Here is a 17,431-nt window from a genome sequence, read left to right on the forward strand (position 1 = left end):
AGCATTTAAGCCTAGTATCCAGATCGACAAACGATTACACTAGCGTAAAAACTTGAATCTTTCCAGTGTGACCAAAATTTTGAGAGTTCATCAGATTTACGCGTGCTACGGTCGTACTGTCAATCAGCTGGGTTTGTTGACAAGCAGTTAAAATTCAAATATCGTATTTGCGGGAAAGAGCCTTTAAAAGATATTATCAAATACCTTGGCAAGACGAGTCTGCCGGTGTACAAAGAAATTAAAAAGCAATACAATTTAATTTAACAGTTGTTTTTTTAATTTACTGATAATTATTTGCTAATTTAAAGTTCATAGCTGACTTTTTTGTGTTTTTTGTACATTCTGAACCTAAAAACATTTTGTCTGACAAGAGGTACCCAGTAGTATTAATGTTATTTTGTCCTACATGTAAACACCTGCATCGACTTTTGTGAGTTTTTGAGTTTTTCCTCCATTTCTTATAATGTTCAGTGAGAAGCGCACGCAAAAGATTAAATTTTGTGATCTTTTCGCTAGGGTTCACCCAAAACTATTTCCGCAGACTGGCAACGCTATGGAATTTTCTGGTATTTTTTTCGTCGATCAGGAGACCGACGTGAAAAAAGGCCCGACGAAAAGTGAACGCCAGATGTTTGCCTCTCGCTCTCTCTCATGACTGGCGTACGGTTTTTGTCGATCAGGATACTAGGCTTTAAAGCCTGAGCGACGAAAAAAATACCAGAAAATTCCATAGCGTTGCCAGTCTGCGGAAAAGATTAAAAAATTTAAGCCTAGTATCCAGATCGACAAACGATTTCGCTAGCGTAAACTTTAATCTTTCCAGTGTGACCAAAGTTTGAGAGTTCATCAGAGTTAAGCGTGCTCGGTCGTACTGTCATCAGCTGGTTTGTTGACAAGCAGTTAAAATTCAAATATCGTATTTGCGGGAAAGAGCCTTTAAAAGATATTATAATACCTTGCAAGAAAGTCTACTGCTGTACAAAGAAATTAAAAACAATACAATTTAAAATTAACAGTTCTTTTTTTATTTCTGATAATTATTTTAATTTAAAGTTCATAGCTTTTATTCCAAACTTTGTTTTTTTGTACTGTTTCTCTGTCGATTTTCGTAGCTATGTTCGTGAAGATTAAATTTTTTATTTTTTACTAGTTTATTTGACTGGCAGATGGAATTTTCTGGTATTTTTTCGTCGATCAGAGACCGACGTAAAAAGGCCCGACGAAAAGTGAACGCCAGCTGTTTGCCTCCCGCTCTCTCTCATGACTGGCGTACGGTTTTCGTCGATCAGGATACTAGGCTGAACATTATAAGAAATAGAGGGAAAAACGCAAAAAACTCACAAAAGTCGATTGCAGGTGTTTACATGTGAGGACAAAATAATATTAATACTATCTGGGGTGCCTCTTGACAGAGCAAAATGTTTTTTAGGTCCAGAATGTACGAAAAAACACAATAAAAGTGCAGCTATGAACTTTAAATTAGCAAATAATTATCAGTACATTAAAAAAAACAACTGTTAAATTTAAATTGTATTGTTTTCTTAATTTCTTTGTACAGCGGCAGACTTGTTTTGCCAAGGTAGTTGATAATATCTTTTAAAGGCTCTTTCCCGCAAATACGATATTTGAATTTTAACTGCTTGTCAACAAACCCAGCTGATTGACAGTACGACCGTAGCACGCTTAAATCTGATAAACTCTCAAACTTTTGGTCACACTGGAAAGATTAAAGTTTTTATGCTAGCGTAATCGTTTGTCGATCTGGATACTAGGCTTTAAGAAGAAATCGATTTTTGTTTGGTATTTCCTCATTTTCTACAGCAATATTTGTAATTCCTTTTCCCACGTTTAGAATTGATTTTCCGGGGTTAAAGAAAACCCCCAGGTCAACTCAAGAGATGGAAATCACTTGTCTTGCCTTGTAAGTTTTCAACGGTTTTTATAAAGTCATGGACAGAGGAGATAATAATAAAGTAGTCCTTTTATTTTTTTTTTTATTTATTTCGTATTTTAGCTTAGGATTTTCAAAATTTAAATAATTATTTTTTAACGGAACTAGGTATTTTTGCGTTCACCAAAGTAACAGTTATATTTTAGTGGATCTTGGTCACACTTGGTAAAGGGAATCAATGTCAATTGCCTAAGTATATTGTTTAATCCACAAAAATGTCTACGACATCCTCTTTCGGCGATGAAGAGCAAACAAAAGTGCCCCGCATCATGACCTTCCGTCCTAGCTACGAGGAGTTTAAGGACTTTTCCGCCTACATCGAGTACATAGAGTCCCGCGGAGCTCACTTAGCCGGCTTGGCCAAAATTCAGGTATGTGGATTTACACTTGGCTAAGATAATTGGATAAAGAGTGAAACGTTCTTGATGCCCCACAGCCACCGGCGGAATGGGTGCCTCGGAAATCGGGATACGACATAGAGAACATCAACATGACCATCCCAGCGCCAATCTGTCAAGTGGTCACAGGGTAAGTACCTCTCGATGTACATATGTCTATTGCACTCATGCAAAGTCACTATTTCGGATAGCAGGGCCCACGGGCTATACCAGCAAATCAACATCCAGCAGCGCCGCCAGATGACACTGCGCCAGTTCATGGAGAAGGCGAGCTCAGAGCTACATCAGACGCCACGCCACTTTGACTATGAGGATCTGGAGCGCAAGTACTGGAAGAACATCACATACATATCGCCGCTGTACGCGGCCGACGTCAAGGGATCGCTGAGTGACGAAGAACTGGACGTGTGGAACATCGGGAGACTGGACACCATTTTGAACCTGGTCAATACAGATTACAACATCATCATTGATGGCGTGAACACGGCCTACCTCTACTTTGGCATGTGGAAAAGCTCCTTTGCCTGGCACACCGAAGATATGGATCTGTATTCCATCAACTACCTACATTTCGGAGCACCCAAAACCTGGTATGCCATTCCGCCGGCGTATGGCAGACGTCTAGAGAAGCTTGCCAACGAAACCTTTGCCGAGAACTACCAGGAGTGCAATGCTTATCTGCGCCACAAAATGACCATGATTAGTCCTAAGGTGCTGCGCCAGCACAACATTCCCTTTAACAAGATCACCCAGGAAGCGGGGGAGATTATGATAACATTTCCCTTTGGCTATCATGCGGGGTTTAATCATGGTTTTAATGGCGCCGAGTCAACCAACTTTGCATCACGGCGCTGGATCGAGTACGGAAAGCGGGCTAGTATTTGCAGGTGCCGCAGCGACATGGTAAAGATCTCAATGGAGACCTTCGTGCGTCGTTTCCAGCCGGAACGCTATGAGAATTGGTTGAGGGGTCAGGACCTTGGAAGTCACCCCGAGGAGCCGGGGAAAATATGTGCAGCAGCGCCGCCTACCTTAAATGAATATGAAAAGCAGGCGAGGTATTGTTAGAGCTTACGAGTTCCAAATCGCTGATTTTTTTTTACTAAAATAGTCCAATATTTCAGTTTGCGTGTTGCCAAACCTAAGGGTACATCGCCACAAAAGCGCGGCTGCTCGCTGGCCGCCAATGACGAAGATGAGGAGGACAAAGCAAGTGTCAGCAGCTACAACAGCTGTCGTCAGCTGCAGCCCATTGTCAAGCTGCGTAAACTCCCTTCCGTACCTGAACCGGCTGCGGCTTCAAAGAGATACGATTTCAATTCAGAGGCCGTGGTGCGCGTTAAGCGTCTTTGGAATGACCTGCCCTGTCCACAGCCCGGAGTTAATCTGCTCACCAACGGGGTGGTGAAAAACACAAAGCGAATGCGCTTCCAGACAAAAGTACTCACACTTGACGACGAGGATTAAGCATTCCACTAATGACACTGCCCAGAGGCAGTCTTTTGATCTCCTTGTTAGATATCCGTGCGGCTGCAATCAAAGATCTAGTAGTACTACTAATTGTATTTTTCATAGTTTTTAAGCAGACATGATGCCATCACGAATAAGACTTGGGACTAGAATTTACAATTTTTTTTGACTAACATACATGCATATGTAAGCAAATGCAGCTACCTGGAAGTACGAGATTTTTGTGAAATGTCCAAAATTTATATATCCTTTAAACTGTAAATGGAACCAGACAAATTTTGTCCCTGAAAATTTCATTTTTTTTAACAAGTGTTCGTTCCCACCGAAGGAAGTGTTGTACAATAATTAAAATTGGACAAACCAGAAATCTTGTAACAAAGTTACGCCCGAAACGGGCCACGTCTTTTATAATTATTGCAATCAAAGAAAAACAGCGCTTTAGCCTTCCATATATTATGACATATATTTGATTCTTTTACAAAAAAAAAAGCGGAAGGCATTTCAAATTGGCAACCAGTAATTAAGAACCACGATTCGCGAGCTATAAAAGCACTAGGGGTGTCTATTCAAGGCAGTTACTTCTTAGTCCTAAGCGGCAGAAAATATAAATGTTCGGATACTTTAAGCTCATGTATCCGGCTCCTATAACGGAGCCTATCAGCTCTAGAGACTCTAATGCTTATCTACTGGAAACACTCCGAATCTCGGGCCTTAACCTACGGAACGACTTCGGAGTGGGTCGCAAGATTTGGAGGGTGTTCTCCTTCACTTACAATATGCTGATACTACCCGTGAGTTTCCCGATTAACTACACGATCCACCTAGCGGAGTTTCCGCCGGATCTGCTGCTGCAATCGCTTCAGCTGTGTCTCAACACCTGGTGCTTTGCTTTGAAATTCTTCACGTTGGTAGTCTACATGACTCGTCTAGAGCTGGCCAACAAACATTTCGACCAGATGGACAAGTTCTGCGTTAAGTCGGAGGAGAAACGCAAGGTACGCGATATGGTGGCCACCATTACCAGGTTGTACCTGATATTCGTCGTAGTCTACGTTCTTTACGCCACCTCAACGCTTCTGGACGGCCTATTTCATGACCGTGTTCCGTTTAACACCTACTATCCGTTGGTAAACTGGCGAATTGATCGGACTCAGTTGTATATTCAGAGTTTTCTGGAGTACTTTACTGTCGGCTATGCAATATTCGTTGCCACCGCTACCGACTCCTACCCGGTGATATACGTGGCAGCCCTGCGCACCCACATTCTAATGCTAAAGGATCGCATCATTCAGCTAGGCAAGTCCAAAAGCGAGTCTAGCATCGATCCAAACTCTATGTTTACAAGCCTAGTGGATTGCATTAAGGCTCACAGAACCATGCTGAAGTAAGTGATGTTAGATTTTTCTATTGAATGAACCTATGATAACAAAATGTAAACATATTGTAATGTATAAAGAAACATCGTTATTATATTTTACTATTGGATTTGTTGCATTTCTAACAAGAAAGGAAGCAAACTTCGGCAAGCCGAAGTTTATATACCCTTGCAGTTATTACAAAATGACTATTTCGATTTCTATGCCTATATTACTAAAAATTTTACTATGTTGATTTGGCAATACATTTTGCCATCGTTTTTAAGGCAGCTATATGATATTGTTATTAGATTTTGACAAAACTAAAAGCGTAATTCTGATATAGTAAAGATTTACTATATCCCAAAGGAATATTTTGATATATAGAAAAAAAGCAAACAATTATTATTTTTCATTTCTATTTTTTTTTATATGATATAGATTTAAATTTAATTAAAATCGTAATTATATAGTAATAAAGTATTATAAAATTCCAAAGAACAAAAAATAAAAGCAACAAAGTTATACTTTTTAAAATTTTTTTTCCGATTGTTCCAATGGCAGCTATATTATATAGTCTCCCGATCCAGATCGTTCCGACTTATATACTACCTGCAATAGAAAGACAACTTTTGGGAAAGTTTCAAGCAGATAGCTTTAAAGCTGAGGGACTAGTTTGCGTATAAACGGACGGACGGACGGACATGACTAGTTCGACTCTCCTGGTGATGCTGATCAAGAATATATATACTTTATACTTTTGACTGAAATTATAATACCCTCAGCAACGGTATAAAAATACCGGAAGGAACTCGCTGAAAAAATGGAATTTTGGGGTCTTGTCTTTAAAGTTTATCACTTATACGTTCTACTGCCTTTGATTAATATTTTATTCCTATTTTGTGACGTTTAACACCTAATACTAAAAAATATATTTTATATGTTCTAATCTTGTATAATTAAACTGAAATACAACTTTAAAAAAACCCGAATGCTTAATCTCCAGTTTCTGTGAGGCCATTCAACCGATCATCTCTGGTACAATTTTTGCCCAATTTATAATTTGCGGATCCATTTTGGGGATAGTTATGATAAATATGGTGCTGTTCGCAGATCAGTCCACCCGATTTGGCATCATAACCTACGTTATGGCTGTCCTTTTGCAAACTTTTCCGCTTTGCTTTTACTGTAACGCTATTGTGGACGACTGTAATGAGCTGGCGGACGCACTGTTCCATTCCGAGTGGTGGATGCAGGACAAGCGCTACCAGCGGACAGCTCTCCAGTTTCTGCAGAAGCTCCAACAGCCGATGACGTTTACGGCAATGAATATATTTAACATTAATTTGGCCACCAACATCAATGTAAGTAGATCTGGGAAAAATAAGCAGGAAAGCGTATTTTGAACTTAAATCTCTGCAGGTTGCAAAGTTTGCCTTCACCGTCTACGCTATCGCCAGCGGAATGAACCTGGACGAAAAGTTGCAGATTCAGGAATAATAATAACCGCACTTATAAACTTAACACTTGTTTGCTTTGAAGTAGTATAATAGACGTATATGCATACAGTGAATTATGAATAACATAAACTAGTTAAAACAATAATTGATCAAAAAATATGTAATAAAGAAAATCCCTATAAATGTATACCGTAAAGCCCCTGCAGAAGTCTATTGGTTGGTGGGAACCTTGGTTGCTCTCGGAAATCGGAGTCTAGTTCCACAGAGGGCGATTCTTCTCTTTTATTGTCTATGGGCTATATTGCTCCTTGCAGTGGCGGAAGATGGAGTTAGTGACGTGTTGGCGGGAGTTGCACATATATGGTCAAGCATCAATTATTTTTAGCTCGCTAACAGTTCGAATGTTTGCGCGGCAGTTTATTTCGGGCTGGGGAGAAGGGGTCGCGGAGGGTCTACACGATCTCTAAGTATATTGATGATATTTTAATGGCTGGCATAGATGAATCAGCGAACGTTTTACATTTAACATGAACTTAAGCGAGATAACTATATGTGTCTTTGTGTCCCTCCATACGCTCCAGATACTCCTTCTCGATCAGGATGTCTATGCACTTCTTAATCACGGGCACCTTAGGCTTAAAACGCGTCGATAGCTGGTTAAGCACCTCCGAAATGAGATTGGTGTGGTTGAGTCGCTTGCGCATCTTCATGATGCGAACGATTGCCGCCTGGATCAGCAATTTTCGGTCCTCTTCTATGTGCTTATGTACAGTCTCCTGTTCCACTTTAAGCTCAGTCTTCAGCGGCTGGTTGATGTTGATGCGGCGTTTCTTGTTCTTGTAGTCCAGGAACAGTTCCACCGTCGACTCAGGTGTCAGCGAGTTTTCATTGTCACTGGAGGTCAGCACCTTCGCCTTGAGCAGTATTTGCAATACCTGAAAGTTCCCCTTAATTAAGCAGCTTGCTAGTGATACGATATATTCTCACCTGAATCAAGTTCTCTTGCTGCGTCTGGGTGTTGTCCAGCAATTGCTGGACCGTGAAACTGAGCTGATCGTTGAACTGGAGCAGCACCGACATTTGGAAGGTGCTGGCCTGCAGGGTGTAAGTGGAGGAGTTATTGCGGTTGACGTTCATAATCAGCTCGCCCTTGCACATCTGGTATAGCCAGTTGAGCTTGCGACCGGAGTGGCGGGCGGCGTAGAACTCGTTGAACTGTCGCACTGACCGCTCAAGTTCGGAGGGAAGCAGGAAGTTGTTATTCAGTTGGAAGGGCCATGAGCCCGAGGACAGGACCTCGATTCCAAAGTCAATTTCCATGGTCAAATTCTTGCTGGCCAGGTACTCCTTGAAGTTAGAGTTTAGGTCCTTGGAGACGCCAATGTCTTGGAACATTCGCTGCAGCTTGACAGTGTACTCGTAGCCACAAGTCTGCTTCAGCTTGGAGATCATCATGGCTTCTGCATCGTCCGAAGCCGATGTGTGGTTAACCAGACGCTTAGCCAGCATCTTGGAGTAATATTTTTGGAAGACGTCCTTATCCTCGATGTACTTAAACACGACCATCACCTGGTTGAGATTGTCCTCGAGCTCCTTGTCCTCGGGATTCTTGGACGACTTCTTCAGCAAAAGGTCGCAGTACTTGGCCAACAGCTCGGGGGACTTGCTGGCGCTATTCGCGCTCGTGACCACGTTCGAGTTGATGAACTTGCCACACGCCTTGTCCAAGGCGGCCACGAATCCGTTGTCATTATTAAACGCCGTCAGCACGAGAGCGTTGTACTTCTTGTGCACGTCCAGGATGGTCTGGACGTAGGTCTTGGGATCGTTGGCAGCATCGTTGGTGCAGCACTTGGCAATGGCCTCGGTTCCCTGGTGGAGTATGTGGTTCTCAAGTATGGACTTGAGATCGGTCAGATTTTTGGGTGAGAGGGCGACCAGCGTGTACATCCGTTTCAGATCATCATTTCTATCTGCGTTGAGCAGATTCTGAAACTCAGTGTGGAATATTTTTAAATGTTTTTCAATAAGAACCTGAAAAATACCGATTACGTTAGTACGTGGATTATAAAGTGGCACATGGTAGGTAATCCCACCTGCTCGCATGTGGACTTGAGCCCTTCCGCCGTTGTCTCGTGCAGATACGACAGTCCGTTTTTCGAGTTAAGGCCGCGCACGCGCTGTTTCTCCTCCTCCAGCCTGTTTTCTACGTGCTTGAGATACTCGGTCACCGTGTTGGTGGACAGGAACGCGTCCGACTCCTTTTCGTAAAAGGTGTACGTGTCTGCGATGAACTTGCTTTCAAAGTTGTCCTTGTAGACGGACAACTTTTGCTGCTCTGCGTCGGCGTCCTCCTCGTTGAAGCTTAGCTCCACGTAGCACTCAATGACGTCGCGCACAAGCGACCGGTTGATGAGCTTGCCCTGCCGCTCTTCTTCGATGGACTTGAGCACTGCCTTGGTGACCGGCTCGTTGAGAACCTGGAATAGGTGACCCTTCCAGGCGACCAGGGCCAAGCGGTAGATTTTGTATATGCCCTTCTGCCCCTCTTCGCACTCACGCTTCACCCAGTTGCGGTTCAGGTAATTGCAGATGCCGTCCAGCACGGTGCTGGAAAACTGATAAGACTTCCACTGCTTGGTGTAGCGCGACAGGAGCACCTCCTCACCACTAATGGCCTTAAACTTGGTGAGCAACTCGCTCAGGTAGGACTTGAGGAATTGCTCCAGCCGGTCGTACAGCTTCTTGCCTACCAGCTGGGCTCCTCCAGTTTTCCCACTACTTCTTCCGCTGGGTGCCGCAGTCACGCTGGTGCAGTAGTCGTAGACGTGCGTGTAGAAACGCATGTACTGACTGCGGGTAAGGGACTTCTCGTGCTCAAACACCTGCAGGATGCCCTCAACCAGTTCGCTCCAGATGTCGTCCAGGTTGACGAGCTTCTGTGTGGTCTGGGCATTGCTGGAGCGGTTCATCTTGGCGACGGTGGGTGGTGGCAACGGCCTTCTGCCTTCTCCCGCTGGGGGATGCTGTGCCTGCAGAGGGGCTGGGCTGGAGGCTATGGCCCTTTGAGGCGAATCCTGCGCGGTCGACGATGGATTGCTCCTGCTGTCCAGGTGGCGTCGTTTGGCGGCTCTCGTCCTGGGAGCTGTGGCCGGAATCTTGGCGAATCAGTGCTCGAATTTTGGAATTTTAAATATCAATCTGCAGGCGAAACAAAACGATACAGAAACGGAATGGGAATGTGGTAGGCCTCGCCACGTAAAAAGCGACGACCCGAAGGTCGCCTATTATGATCCAATGTCACAGCAATAAAAGAGAGGCTTGCGGAATACAGACACACCGAGCTCAAGGTGGAATGCGATGCAAGCTGGTCGGATATACCTTGTTGTGTAGGGTATCGACCAATCGAATGACAAGTAGAGCACCCTCCACCGCCCCCGCCTATCGATAGATCGTGTTCAAAAACCCAACTTCCTGGTTAAATAAACACTCACACACGCAGTCGCCCTCGCCTTCACACACACAACGGCATAATTAGACACATAAAAATATGAAAAAAACAGCGCACATAATCATTGCACTGCAATTAAATTTATTTAATTTATAGCATTTCCTCGCACATTTTTATTTGTAAACTTTCCTCGCAAATACCCAAAGTGCCTGCGTTTTCTTTATGTGACGTCGTGATTTGAGTTCCCCTTGGAGCACACACACTTTTTTCTTTTGTTCGCCATTTTCACAACTCGCCATTTCGTCAGGCTGTTTGCTACCGCTTAGATTATGCCCCAAATTACCTGTTGCCAGACGCTGTGTAAAATAAAACTATACTAAATTAAAAGCTGTATTTCGCAATTGGAACTATAATTAAATCAACTTCTTTTCAGTGAAAATCACTAACTTTCGTTTATTACTAACTAGAGCTGGAACTAAAATCTATTCGATAGTATTCGATGGTTTCAGAAATTTTCCAACATTGTCCTGAAACCATCGACTATCTACACTACAATATTTTTTGTTCGATCACACTTTGTTTTTTCAGGTAACTTAATGCTATTACTTAAAATTTCAAATAACAATTATTCCATAACATTTGTTTAAGTAATAGCAGGGAAATGGAGTTTGTAACCGGTTTTACACAGTTAAAAAACTGCTCTCAAAAATTCTGCTCCCGCCATTGTTGTTCGGCCAGTGTTGCCAGATGTTAAAACTGCTTTGCCTCATCCGTTTTTCTCTCAAATTCAAACTAGGGTTGTTGGATTTTGAAAAAATATCGTATTGATGATATTTCCTGTTTAAAAAATATCACTCGATGATATTAAAAAATATCGTAAGAAAATATCGATATATCGAGTATTTTTTATATTTTTTAATGTTCAGCTAAATTTTAATAAAGACTTCCTGTTGGGTCTTTTATAGGCCTAAGAATACGTATAATCAACCATGAACTGCAAATAAGATCAATTAGAGACACAATAGACTATTTATACCCGTTACTAGTAGAGTAAAAGGGTATATTGTATTCGTGCAAAAGTATGTAACAGCTAGAAGGAAGCGTTTCCGACCCTATAAATATATATATTCTTGATCAGGGTCACTAGCCGAGTCGATATAGCCATGTCCGTCTGTCCGTCTGTCCGTGTATGAACGCTGAGATCTCGGAAACTATAAAAGCTAGAAGATTGGCATTTTGCGTGCAGATTCTAGGAGTTCCTACGCAGCGCAAGTTTGTTTCAAAAGGTGCCCCCCCCTTAACGCCCCCAATCGCTTATATACGATTTTAAAAATTTAAATATTTCGGAAAATTAAAAATGCAGTTTTATTGTGTTTATCAATACCTATCAATGTAGAAATTTTTCAAATCGGACCATTAAGTTAAAAAGTTTTTGATCAAAGTTTCTATCTCCATCAATGGAGGGAAAAACAGAAAACCCGCAAAAGTCGATTGCAGGAGTTTAAATGTGAGGACAAAACAACATTAATACTATCTGGGGTGCCTCTTCTCAGAGCCAAATAATTCTTAGATCAAAAATTTACGAAAAAACACAATAAAAGTGCAGCTATGAACTTTAAATTAGCAAATAATTATCAGTAAATTAAAACAAACATCTGTTAAATTTAAATTGTATTGTTTTTTAATTTCTTTGTACAGCGGCAGAATTGTTTTGCCAAGGTAGTTGATAATATCATTTAAAGGCTCTTTCCCTCAAATACGATATTTGAATTTCAACTGCTTGTCAACAAACTCAGCTGATTGACAGTACGACCGTAGCACGCTTAATTCTGAAGAACTCTCGATATGCTGGTCACACTGGAAAGATTAAAGTTTTTACGCTAGCGTACTCGTTTGTCGATCTGAGAACTAGGCTTTACGCTAGCATACTCGTTTGTCGATTTGAGTACTAGGATTTAAGAGTGACCAAACAAAAAATATCGGAAATATCCTCTCAAAATATCAATATCGCCTTTTTTTGCCCAAAAAATATCGCGATGATAATATTATTTTTAAGAGGAAAAATATCGATATATTGATATTTTGATATATTTCCGACATCCCTAATTCAAACAGAAGCAATGCAAAAACATATGCAAACAAGAAAGGGCGGAGCCGAAGTTGATATACCCTTGCAGAATACTCTGTAAATTATATTCTCCAAAATTATTCATTATAGTTATGGCATTTCCGATTAATCAGTTATGTATATGGCGGCTACTGGATATAGTCGTACGGTCTTTATGGTAGGTCGGATTGATTCGCCAAATATAAAACCCATAGAAAATCCCAACTTCCTAACTTTACAAACACCAAAGTTATGGCATTTCCGATCAATCAGTTATATGGCAGCTATAGGATATAGTCGGCCGATCCCGGCCTTTCCGACTTATATACTGCGTGCAAAGGAAAGAAGGGTGTGTGCAAAGTTTTAATTCGAAAGCTTTAAAACTGAGAGACTAGTTTGCGTAGAAACAGACAGACGGGCATGGCTATATCAACTCAGGAGGTGATCCTGATCAAGAATATATATACTTTATAGGGTCGGAGATGTCTGCCTGGATGTATGCCTTTTGACCAAAATTATAATAATATTATAAAAACCAAGAAAATTTTATTGGATTAATTAAACCGCGTCGCTAAGCCAGTTAAATAAAGTACCAACCTTTAGGCGAGCCGCACTCGCATCGGCAGCCAAAAGGTTTTCTTTTATAAGAAATACATGTTTCTATTACAGAAGAACGTAATGCCGTCTTCACACAGAGATCCATCCACCATCCGTTGACGGATGGTCCAAAGGTTTTGCCGTTCCGAAAATTCTCAGTTAGTTCCCCATCCGAATTTGACGGACTTTTTTATGCGATAGTTTGGCGATGTTTTTTTGTTGCAACTCTGAGTTCTTCTTCTTGACAGTGAAAATTTAAATATTCACAGCGAAATCTTAAAAAATAATGACGGGTAAAATTTGAAAATGGGAGGTGCCAAATTAGTAAATGCTGTTTATACTTGTAATAATTAATTAATTACTGATCCATCCATGTGGCAGCATTAATTGTTGCTCCACTCTTTCCTAGACGCATTGCCGTATGGAGCAATACACCTTGGAGAACAATTACAGTTAAATAATGTAATATATTTATTGCAGGTACTAGGGAATACTTTGTGAAGGTCTTAAATGTGGATTTCGATGACTTGGAATCCTCTACAGCGAAAGTCTACGCTCAGGCAGCTCTGCGCCCCCTGCAAAGCGCGCAATTGTGGACCACAAGGCCGAGCTTGTGGAGATAGCGCTCGAGAAAGGCTGGAGGAGCAGCAAGCGCAGACCAAGATCATGTCATTGAATTGAGCTTGGCTGTCTACCATCCTTGACATTAATAATAAAAAGAAATATGAAATTATAATAAAACAAAAAACAAACATATTTATATTTAATGAACTTGATATGTTAGACAATATTGTGCAATAGCTGTTCATATTTTTTCTTCAGGCTGGCGAAAATCTGCAGACATTATTCCGATTTCTTTGTTCGCGTAGATCACTTGCAGTCTGTTACCAAGTATCATTTATAGCGCTGTTGTGCTCATTTTAAATGTTGTGCAAAAGGATGGTGGATGGTTGATGTGCTCTGTGAGAATCGGAGTTTTACATTTGTCAAAAATCCCAACCGTTTCGAACGGATGGACTCTATGGGAAGAGGGCATAAGAAACACTTTTCTCTGACAAGAAGCACCCCAAAAGATTACATTTTTAAATTTTTCCGCTAGGGCCAGACCAAAGACCAATATAATCACTAAGGTCGTAACCACTCGTTTCGGCGAAAATCTGGTATATCTACTATTATAACAATGAGATCGAGTGAAATGGGAACTGTTTAGTAAGTGCGAGCAGAGCGACAATAGAATGTGTGGATTAACCCTTAAATGGTTCAGGGTTTTTTTTTGCCTTTCATAATAAGAGGAGTTTAATTTTTTTTTTTGAAAAAAGGAAAAGGTTGTCTACGGACGATTTTTTTTACAGAATTAACCCTTGAGCAACGTGACTTTATGCAATGTGTGCCGCAAACACGTCGATGGCGTAAAATTTTTACAGCCACCGAAATGTTTTGAACAAAGAGCGCTGTGAGAGGAATTAAGAATCAAAGACAAAAACAACGCCTGATTTCAAATTCCAAATTATTAAAAATTAATTTATAAAAAAAATTAAACTCCTTTTTATTATGAAAGGCAAAAAAAACCCTGAACCATTTAAGGGTTAATCCACACATTCTATTGTCGCTCTGCTCGCACTTACTAAACAGTTCCCATTTCACTTGCACTCATTGTTATAATAGTAGATGTACCAGATTTTGCCGACGAGACTACCTTATGTTATTGTATCATGGTTTAGACAGCCGACGAGACTACCTTATGTTATTGTATCATGGGCCAGACGATCGTTCATCCAGACTACATTACAGGTGGTAACGCGATGTAATTTTCTTGTATTTTTTTCGTCGATCTGAGTACCGGGGTGAAAAAAGGCTTTAAGCCTAGTAACTGTTAATTATCTTTCCGAAGACACAACCCATGGAATGTGACCAGATGATTATTGTTATTTTTGGTATTTTAAATGGAATTACATCTCAGTAGCTTTTCCGTTTGTGGCAACTCTAGCGCTCTAAAGCAAAACAAAAACATTGAAGAAATTTAAAAAGTCATTGCTTATCCAAATAAACGGTTACATTCTTAACAATTTAGAATTTCATAGCGGAAAATGTCTTACCGGTACTGCTACTTAGTGGCTGCAGTGCTGCTGTTCATTCTATTCCATGAGCAATTCTGTGACGCAGCAGCCGCACAGGCGCCCCAAAAGACCGTGGACATTCTGGAAAAGAGTGAACCGGCTGCCAAAGCGGACGGCAAAAAAGATAAGGAGCGCCTACCCGAAGATCCTTTGACGGGACCAAAGGATGCTACGGTGGTCGTGAACAAGGGGTCAGTTTCCCCAACTGCACCACCGGCACCACAGCCCAAAGCTCCAGCAGCGGAAGCTTCCACAAGATTTCCCATAGACGATGTGCACGTTGAACAGACCCATATGTCCTCCGATATCGACTTTCCCGGCCAAGCCGTTGTATACATTCTGGTGGGCATTACCAGTACTGCTATTTTGCTCCTCGTGATGCGGGTTTACCGGTGAGTTGAATGGTTTTGGGCTATGATTCAGACTTCAATCATAAATGAAGTGTTAACTGACTAATAAAGATAAATAAATTCTACTACAATAGAGCATCTCTATATCACAATCACCTTTATTAGCTTTACCTTTGTATCAATAATTTGAATACTGGCTATTAAAAAGCTGTACAAATCCAAAAAAATAAAAGCTGAATCTTACTCATTTCCAATCGTTGCAGGCTGCGACTGTCGCGGGCGGAGCGCAAGTACGGCGTGCAGGGCGACCGAGCGAATCAGGAGCTGACCCCACTGCCAATGGCCATCGAGGACGTCAATAGCGATGACGAGGACCACACCGTGTTCGAGGTCAATCGCCAGAACATACGCATATTATGAAATAGTAAACATGAGCACACGCCAAAGACCCGTTTGGTCGCACCGCCATTCCCGACACTTCTCAGCAGAACTTGCCTTATTTCTTAGCTATTTATCGCTTTGTAGATTTGCTTTGTAGCTGCCAGCCAATATCCAAATTAGCCCACTAATTTCTAAGTTCTGTGCATTTCACCCACTAGCAGTTGGTTCAGGTTTAACGAATCAAATGGAAATCAAAACCACTTGTGATAAAGATAACGATGATATATGTATGTCTATAAGTACAAGGATGCCGCTGAAGCCCCGAAGGCATTAAAACTCTCAAATGTACGGAAGCTTTCAATTCGCCTGTGCGTGGATGTTCAATATTAATAAATGTTATTAAATATACTCAATATTCTGTTTATTCTCAACACATTCACAAGACCCTAGCTATAATTATACATTTATATTTAATACAGTTCGATCGACTTAACGATATGTTTGACAAACGATAGGCTGGATACAGGCAGTATACGCGAACGCACAGAAACAAATGCACTTGCTCGGACTTAATTTCTAGGATCACATAAATAATTTATTAACAATACTGCGACTGCGGCTGTGGCGGTCCTGCCCTGCCAAAAAAAACCACGAGGAGCTTACGACTACCACTATCGCTAAACTTGAGCATCGTTAACGTGTTACATTTGTGGTTGGCACTGTAGTTTGTAATGTTCTGCAGTCCCTCAAATTAGCAGACTCGTATCTAGATGCTAGTGGGGTCGGTGATCGGGGTTCCTCAAATCATGCTGCCGAACATCCGTTTGCCGCGGGTCGAAACTAGGCTCACCACCATTACGGTCAGCAAGAAGAAGACCAGGCTGAGGAACGTGGTGATAAAGCGGCATCTTTGGCGGAACTTCTTCTCCTTGTCCATTTTCAAGCGCAACTGCTCGGCCCTCGGCAGGTCGAGCGTGAAATCCGACTCGGGTCGTGAGGATGGCTGTGAAATAAGATTCTGCTGTTAATTCTCGATATTGGACAATAAGGTAAGCTTTAAGAAATAGTGTAAATGGTGCAATTATTTTACACTACACGAAAATAAAATATTGCTGAGGCTACATAAAATAAACAAAAGAGAACGCTATAGTCGGGTGCCCCGACTATCAGATACCCGTTACTCAGGTAAAGGGAGTGCGAGGGAGATGGAGATAGAAACTTTGATCACGCATAACTTTTTAACGAATGGTCCGATTTGAAAAATTTCTTCTACATTTCGATAGGTATTTTTAAACACAATAAAACTGCATTTTTACTTTTCCGAAATATATATTATATCGTATATAAGCGATTGTGGGCGTTAAAGGGGGCGTGGCACCTTTTTGAAACAAACTTGCGCTGCGTAGGAACTCCTAGAATCTGCATGCAAAATCCCAATCTTCTAGCTTTTATAGTTTCCGAGATCTCAGCGTTCATACGGACGGACAGACAGACGGACAGACGGACAGACGGACATGGCTATATCGACTCGGCTAGTGACCCTGATCAAGAATATATATACTTTATAGGGTCGGAAACGCTTCCTTCTAGCTGTTATATACTTTTGCACGAATACAATATACCCTTTTACTCTACGAGTAACGGGTATAAAAATACAAACATTTATAATTAATTATTAAAATATAATTGCGTATAGATTAAATGTAGTTAAAATATTACAAAAAAAATCGTTTTTTTAAGATAGAATTAGTATTATATAATATGACGTCTAAATATAAATTGTTACATTTTTAT

General features: G+C 41.2%; 5 protein-coding genes across 7 annotated transcripts in view; 3 read left to right on the forward strand and 2 right to left on the reverse strand.

Annotated features, from left to right (window-relative positions):
• The first annotated feature begins 2,074 nt into the window (after positions 1-2,074).
• LOC108052604 (probable lysine-specific demethylase 4A) lies at positions 2,075-4,198 on the forward strand. Of its 2 annotated transcripts, none has more exons than XM_017135041.2 (4): positions 2,075-2,322; positions 2,388-2,479; positions 2,541-3,407; positions 3,474-4,198. In XM_017135041.2, exons 1-4 carry the CDS (start codon positions 2,167-2,169, stop codon positions 3,814-3,816), a joined length of 1,458 nt encoding a protein of 485 aa, XP_016990530.1. In that variant the 5' UTR covers positions 2,075-2,166; the 3' UTR covers positions 3,817-4,198. The 2 variants fall into 2 exon arrangements, with proteins under 2 accessions (XP_016990530.1, XP_016990531.1); XM_017135042.2 differs by having other exon boundaries at positions 2,076-2,322; positions 2,544-3,407.
• A 103-nt stretch (positions 4,199-4,301) lies between these two features.
• LOC108052605 (odorant receptor 43b) lies at positions 4,302-6,984 on the forward strand. Its single transcript, XM_017135043.2, has 3 exons — positions 4,302-5,203; positions 6,181-6,538; positions 6,597-6,984. Exons 1-3 carry the CDS (start codon positions 4,428-4,430, stop codon positions 6,672-6,674), a joined length of 1,212 nt encoding a protein of 403 aa, XP_016990532.1. The 5' UTR covers positions 4,302-4,427; the 3' UTR covers positions 6,675-6,984.
• A 114-nt stretch (positions 6,985-7,098) lies between these two features.
• On the reverse strand, positions 7,099-10,569 carry LOC108052603 (cullin homolog 1). The gene is made up of 4 exons (XM_017135040.2): positions 10,429-10,569; positions 8,731-9,835; positions 7,622-8,668; positions 7,099-7,569 (listed from the first exon to the last, which is right to left on the reverse strand). The coding sequence occupies exons 2-4, from the start codon at positions 9,604-9,606 to the stop codon at positions 7,168-7,170; spliced, it is 2,325 nt and encodes a 774-aa protein (XP_016990529.1). The 5' UTR covers positions 9,607-9,835; positions 10,429-10,569; the 3' UTR covers positions 7,099-7,167.
• A 4,193-nt stretch (positions 10,570-14,762) lies between these two features.
• LOC108052607 lies at positions 14,763-16,050 on the forward strand. 2 transcript variants are annotated; one of them, XM_017135046.2, is made up of 3 exons: positions 14,763-15,298; positions 15,520-15,646; positions 15,859-16,050. In XM_017135046.2, the coding sequence occupies exons 1-3, from the start codon at positions 14,877-14,879 to the stop codon at positions 15,871-15,873; spliced, it is 564 nt and encodes a 187-aa protein (XP_016990535.1). In that variant the 5' UTR covers positions 14,763-14,876; the 3' UTR covers positions 15,874-16,050. The 2 variants fall into 2 exon arrangements, with proteins under 2 accessions (XP_016990535.1, XP_016990534.1); XM_017135045.2 differs by having other exon boundaries at positions 15,520-16,050.
• Positions 16,042-17,431, reverse strand: part of LOC108052606 — a 35,450-nt gene continuing 34,060 nt past the window's right edge. Inside the window, exon 4 of the mRNA XM_017135044.2 lies at positions 16,042-16,640. Within this exon, the coding sequence (XP_016990533.2) occupies positions 16,437-16,640 (204 nt within the window). The 3' untranslated portion in view covers positions 16,042-16,436. The remainder of the gene's footprint in view (positions 16,641-17,431) is intronic.

This window comes from Drosophila rhopaloa, unplaced genomic scaffold (assembly GCF_018152115.1).
Source record: "Drosophila rhopaloa isolate 14029-0021.01 unplaced genomic scaffold, ASM1815211v1 contig_69, whole genome shotgun sequence".
NCBI classification, from domain to species: Eukaryota; Metazoa; Arthropoda; class Insecta; order Diptera; family Drosophilidae; genus Drosophila; species Drosophila rhopaloa.

Bases quoted from the DNA above. Each gene is read 5' to 3' on its own strand.
- LOC108052604 (XM_017135041.2), top strand. From the start codon at position 2,167: ATGTCTACGACATCCTCTTTCGGCGATGAAGAGCAAACAAAAGTGCCC. The intron at 2,323-2,387 runs GTATGTGGATTT...GATGCCCCACAG, and splicing joins CCGGCTTGGCCAAAATTCAG to CCACCGGCGGAATGGGTGCC. The intron at 3,408-3,473 runs GTATTGTTAGAG...CCAATATTTCAG, and splicing joins GAATATGAAAAGCAGGCGAG to TTTGCGTGTTGCCAAACCTA.
- LOC108052605 (XM_017135043.2), top strand. From the start codon at position 4,428: ATGTTCGGATACTTTAAGCTCATGTATCCGGCTCCTATAACGGAGCCT. The intron at 5,204-6,180 runs GTAAGTGATGTT...CTTAATCTCCAG, and splicing joins GCTCACAGAACCATGCTGAA to TTTCTGTGAGGCCATTCAAC. The intron at 6,539-6,596 runs GTAAGTAGATCT...AAATCTCTGCAG, and splicing joins ATTTGGCCACCAACATCAAT to GTTGCAAAGTTTGCCTTCAC.
- LOC108052603 (XM_017135040.2), bottom strand. From the start codon at position 9,606: ATGAACCGCTCCAGCAATGCCCAGACCACACAGAAGCTCGTCAACCTG. The intron at 8,669-8,730 runs GTGGGATTACCT...GGTATTTTTCAG, and splicing joins TCAAGTCCACATGCGAGCAG to GTTCTTATTGAAAAACATTT. The intron at 7,570-7,621 runs GTGAGAATATAT...GGGAACTTTCAG, and splicing joins AGCAAGAGAACTTGATTCAG to GTATTGCAAATACTGCTCAA.
- LOC108052607 (XM_017135045.2), top strand. From the start codon at position 14,877: ATGTCTTACCGGTACTGCTACTTAGTGGCTGCAGTGCTGCTGTTCATT. The intron at 15,299-15,519 runs GTGAGTTGAATG...CAATCGTTGCAG, and splicing joins CTCGTGATGCGGGTTTACCG to GCTGCGACTGTCGCGGGCGG.